This window comes from Eimeria mitis, genomic scaffold (genome assembly GCF_000499745.2).
Source record: "Eimeria mitis Houghton genomic scaffold, Emh_scaff2168, whole genome shotgun sequence".
NCBI classification, from domain to species: domain Eukaryota; phylum Apicomplexa; class Conoidasida; order Eucoccidiorida; family Eimeriidae; genus Eimeria; species Eimeria mitis.
The window spans coordinates 1-2,988 of NW_013570494.1; the positions used below are offsets into that span (position 1 = coordinate 1).

At 50.6% G+C, this 2,988-nt stretch overlaps 2 protein-coding genes across 2 annotated transcripts in view; one reads left to right on the top strand and one right to left on the bottom strand.

Annotated features, from left to right (window-relative positions):
• Positions 1 to 66: 66 nt before the first annotated feature.
• Positions 67 to 1,728, top strand: EMH_0049670 (acid phosphatase, putative; the record flags this gene model as incomplete). The annotated part of the gene is made up of 4 exons (XM_013496556.1): positions 67 to 559; positions 736 to 1,043; positions 1,195 to 1,413; positions 1,549 to 1,728. The coding sequence occupies 4 exons, from the start codon at positions 67 to 69 to the stop codon at positions 1,726 to 1,728; spliced, it is 1,200 nt and encodes a 399-aa protein (XP_013352010.1).
• Positions 1,729 to 2,670: 942 nt separating this feature from the next.
• Positions 2,671 to 2,988, bottom strand: part of EMH_0049700 (uncharacterized protein) — a gene marked incomplete at both ends in the record, with an annotated part of 5,050 nt that continues 4,732 nt past the window's right edge. The window contains one exon of the mRNA XM_013496557.1: positions 2,671 to 2,986. Within this exon, the coding sequence (XP_013352011.1) occupies positions 2,671 to 2,986 (316 nt within the window). The remainder of the gene's footprint in view (positions 2,987 to 2,988) is intronic.

Consider the following 2,988-nt stretch of genomic DNA (forward strand, 5'->3'; position numbering starts at 1 on the left):
CCCCAGATAAAACAAGAGGGAAATTTTTTGCAGCGGCTCGTTTCAAGTATCGAAAAACGCACCACAATGGCTCGTTCTACTCCGCTGTCCGCGAGCCCGTGCGTTCGCTGGTTGGCCCTGGCGGCTACGATGTTGGTCATATTTGGGGAAATTCCCTCTGTTCTTGGCCAGCTGCGTTTTGCAGCACTTGGAAACTACGGATATGACACCACTGGGCAGAAAGAAGTCGCGGAAACCCTCAAGAAGGCCGCAACTGAAAACCGCATCAGTTTCCTAGTCAGCCCGGGCAGCAACTTTCCTAATGGGGTGTCCGGCGCGAGCGACTCCAAGTGGGAGGAATTATTTGAAAACGTCTACTCTGACGAGAGCGGTTCTTTGAAAATGCCATTCTTGACAGTGCTTGGCGCTGATGACTGGGCCGGCAACTACACGGCCATGCATGACCGAACAGACCTTGTCTATGGAGATAGCTCCGAAGCTGAAGTTCTCTCCAACACCCCCAAATGGACTCTGCCTAACTGGTGGTATCATTACGCTGTCCACTTCGCTGCCAACACTGGTAAGTGCTTGTTCATGCGTTATTTTGATTCGTGGGTTGCAGCTGCTGCAGCTGCAGCTGTTGTTTGCATTGCAGCAACTCAGATTTCAGCTGCTTAGTTTATACTTAAAGTTTTTCTGCATCTGCTACTCTTCTGACTGGCTCGTATTGAACATGAACGTGCTTAATTTGTGCAGGAAGCACCTTTATCAGCTCCGGCCATAAAGACATGAGCGTAGGTATGGTGTTCGTTGACACCTGGGTGCTTTCCTCTGCCTTCCCCTTCGGCAACGTGACGGAGAAGGCGTGGAAAGACCTCGAAAGAACACTTGAAATCGCTCCAAAGGTATTCGATTATATCATTGTCGTTGGCAACAGACCCATATACAGCAGCGGATCCTCCAAGGGCGATTCCACGCTGCAATACTACCTGCAGCCCCTCCTGAAGAAAGCTGACGTTGACGCGTACATTTCTGGATACGATCGGGACATGGAAGTCATTGAGGTAAGCCAGCTATCTCTCTTATGCCCCTTTTACGCAATATATGCATGATATTTCGTTCGCTTTAGCGCGGCGCGAGCTGCGTCTGGTCTCCAAAGCCTTTTTCTTACCGTGCAATGAGCACGCATTTCCTTGGTGTTTGTGATTTGTGTAGGAGGATGACATTTCCTACATCAACTGCGGTACGGGCTCTCTCTCCGGCAGCTCGGCCCTCGTAACATCTTCAGGCTCTAAATTCTTCAGCGGCAACAGAGGTTTCTGTCTCTTTGAGATGACAGCTGAGGGGCTTGTAACGAAGTTCATCAACGGAGCAAACGGAGAAACACTTTATGAGCACAAACAGCCGCTCAAGAGCAGGCCTGAGAGATCCACCGTAAGCCGCCATAACAACGCGTACTCCACGCTGTTCACGTCTACAGAAACCTAAGCCAAGGCAGAAGATGATGAACAAATTAACAGTTCCGCACAGTTTCTAACATTATAGCGTTTGATTCGTGCTTNTTTTCAGATCGACCAGTTCAACTACCTCAGCGAAATGCCCGAAGTGGAGTACTTCCCGGTCCCTGAGATGGGAAAGCTTCCTGGTAAAGACGTCTTTGTTCGTGTAGTCGGGACCATTGGTCTCTGCATTTTGACTTTCTTGGCCACTCTGGGTGTCGCTACGGGAGTTTCTCGAGCGATGAAGTAAAAATAAAATAAATAATTGAAATTGCTTTAGTGCTTTAGCTATTTTAAACGGCCCCCCGAACCGACAGTTCGCGCTGCCGGAAGCGTGTGTGCGTGCATGCGACGCCAATTAGTATGTCTGTGTGCTCAAGCATGGCACACCTTGCATAGAAATACAACATTGTAACAAACGCATATCGCAGCCTATCGCTGTGCTCGCACACCGCAAGGGCTGGATACATGCTTACAGCCCGGTGGGAGCCCGGCCGCTGGCGGGAACTGTCGTTTCGTACGCCACAAACCTTTTAATTTGCTGCCTGTCAGCGGTTTTACCAATCTACAGAAAGTTGCAGCAACTGTAGTCGACTAGCGGTGCTTAATTAGGTACAGCAAACTCTCTTCTCAGCCTAGTTACACTAGAAATTCCTGCTTTTTTGTCTGTATTGGAGCTCTAATCCTAAGTCAAACGACAGCAACAAGCAACGAAGGGCGAATGGCGGCAAGAGTTGAGCTGTCTATACACCTCAGCTGCTCACAGCGCGTTCGGGAAAGAGTCCAAGTGTCGGGGCATTGTCTTAGTGAGGCAACAGAAAGCACAACAAGTGCTCAGTGGCCTTCAGAACGAATTGAGGAAAGCTGCTGCTGCTGCTGTAGTGTAGCAGCAGCAGCAGCAGCAGCAGAGTAGTGCTGCTGTGAGAAACACATATGGCGTTCCGAACAACGAATTCCCACTGAGATAGAAAGAGAAGACGGCTGGAATAATCAAATGAAATACCTAAGCTGCCTCACAGCTGACAACGCGACAGCACACATATGCAAAGGAATGCATTTTACATCTGTCGTTCGGTGAGGTGTGCGGGGCTGAGACCCACAAAGACAGTGCCGCCACAGCAACAGCAAGCAGGAGGCAGCCGCCGCCGTTCTCTTCGTTTAATTCCCCTTCCATTCGTGCATGCAAATAGTATTATATGTAAAGAGAGGAATAAACTCTGCTGCCAACGCCGTGCACGTCTTGGTCGCATTTCCCGTAGTCCGCCTTACACCTCCAAACAGGCCTCCACGCTGCAGCTGAAAATCCCACGAGCGCTGCTGCTGCTGCAGCTGGTGCTGCAGCTGCTACTGCTGCAGCTGCTGTTGCTGCTGCTGCTGTTGCTGCTGCTGCTGCTGCTGCTGCAGAATACAGCAGCAGCAGCAGCAGCAGTCTGCGCGGTTGCAGCGGCGGACTGAATGCCTTTAGGAGCACATCTTCGCCCTCTCTAAAAGGGTCTTCGGCAGCTGCAGG